We start from the raw sequence: 1,862 nt of genomic DNA, 5'->3' as shown, positions 1-1,862 counted from the left end.
AAAAAATAGAAGGAATCTCACCTAAGCCACAATTCCTTCGACAAACAAATGTCGTAAACGTTATAAAGATAATCCATTTCGAGCGGATTTGGCGGCGATTTGTTAACCGCCAACCACAAGATTGTACTCTGCGTCAGGTTTAAGATAACTTTTTTAGACAAATTCTTCTCGTACATAATGGTGTACTCCGACACGTAACCAGATTCCAAGAGAGATTCCAGATCCGAGACGATGTTCTCATTGTGATCTTTCAAATCGCCATTGCCCAGGACGATAAAAGCAAGAGGCATGGATACCAGTTTGTGCCTGGACAACACGGTTCTCATCAAACGTTTGGCGACAAACTGATAGTTTTCGGACGCGTCGGCGATAAAAAAAAGCGCGTCCGCGCCGATCAAATGACGTTCGCTGATGAAACCTTCGAAGTGTCTCAAGCAAATAAACAAAGTCTCGTAACAGTTGGGTCGATGAACCTTGAGAATAGGATCCATGGTAAAGTCGTCGGGATAAAGGTATTGGTTCATCGTTTTTTTATAATGCCACAAAATTGGTCTGTTGGCCAGATCTGGCCAAGAGATCGCGAGTTTCCAGAATATCTTGGGCAGAAAATTAATATCCAACAGTCGTAGATTCTCTTTGATACCGGCGTAAACAATGATCTCAATTGGCGCCAATTTTTCATCGCCAATCGTCGTTGTTGCGTCGTTCTCAATCTTGATTCGTTTTCGTCGCATATTTCTTATCACCAATTCCTGTTCTTTGGAATACAACATACGCGCGCATTCCTCCACAGATTGTTTCTGCAAATAAACAGGCGTGTCTTCCAACGCTTTTCTCTGTCGTTTCTTTCTCGACACGTATCGCTTCCAAGCGTTGAAACATTTGCCGATCTTTTTGTTCAGAATTCTCAAAGCAATCGCTTGCAATTGTTGATGCTTAATTTCGCCGCTCAATTCCACGTCGCACATTTCGAAAGTAACTTCGTCGATCATGTCGGATAGAATTTTTCTGCTCAACGTGTCGTACATTTCTATCTTGTCGATGCTCTCCTTCGCGATGGCGGAGCAAAATTCACGCACAACCTCCGCGTGCAGGCTGTTGTAGATCTCTCTGGTCTTCTCCTCGATTTGTTGCATTCTTTTAGCCTGTTCCAACTTCTCCAGTTCTTTCGATCTGATCGATTCTTTATGTTTGTTCGTTTTTGACGTTACGTCCTTTTGTTGTTCCTTGGAAAAAACGGTTCGTTGTTCCTTCGTCATTTTACTTGAAGTATTTGTATTGTTCGATGATGACTGTTGATTGGAAACTGGCAAGGTTGGGTAGTGTCTAGTTAAAAAGATAAAAGTTAAGTTAAAAAGTTAAAAAGTTAAATAATTTTAACTTTATCTTAGTTACATTTTTAGACTCTTATCTTTTAACTTTATTTAGTTATATCTTATCGGTAACTATAGTAACTTTTTATTTCAACTCTCTTGAATCTACTNTAGCCATAAGATTTTTTATTTGTTTGCATAAAAAACGGAACATATTTCGTCGTATGATCGTAATTAATTTTACATGTTTATAGGCCGAAAAATTCGACCGATCACAAAGCTCAAGAATGATTCGTTTTATATGCGAATAAATTCGTACGTGTTCGAGAATTGAGCCAATAAAAGCTGGTCGTAAAATCCAACGCAATATAATTTATAATAAAATATACAAAGTATATTTCTAAATAAAGTGTACATTAATTTTTTCCATTATATGTAAGATTAAAAACACTGCAAATGTTTGTAATTATTTGTAAGACTAAAACACTAAAAAATCATAAAAAAAAATTTAACTTTTAACTTGTTAATTATTTTTTTTTATTAACTTAA

General features: G+C 36.9%; 1 protein-coding gene across 1 annotated transcript in view; it reads right to left on the bottom strand.

The window, feature by feature from the left end:
* Positions 1–1,862, bottom strand: part of LOC109858934 — a 9,121-nt gene that overhangs the window by 3,053 nt on the left and 4,206 nt on the right. The window contains exon 5 of the mRNA XM_020436658.1: positions 22–1,326. Coding sequence (XP_020292247.1) covers positions 22–1,326 — 1,305 coding nt within the window. The remainder of the gene's footprint in view (positions 1–21; positions 1,327–1,862) is intronic.

This window comes from Pseudomyrmex gracilis, unplaced genomic scaffold (assembly GCF_002006095.1).
Source record: "Pseudomyrmex gracilis isolate BER0280 unplaced genomic scaffold, ASM200609v1 scaffold_230, whole genome shotgun sequence".
NCBI lineage: Eukaryota > Metazoa > Arthropoda > Insecta > Hymenoptera > Formicidae > Pseudomyrmex > Pseudomyrmex gracilis.
This window is presented reverse-complemented; position numbering and strand designations above follow the sequence as displayed.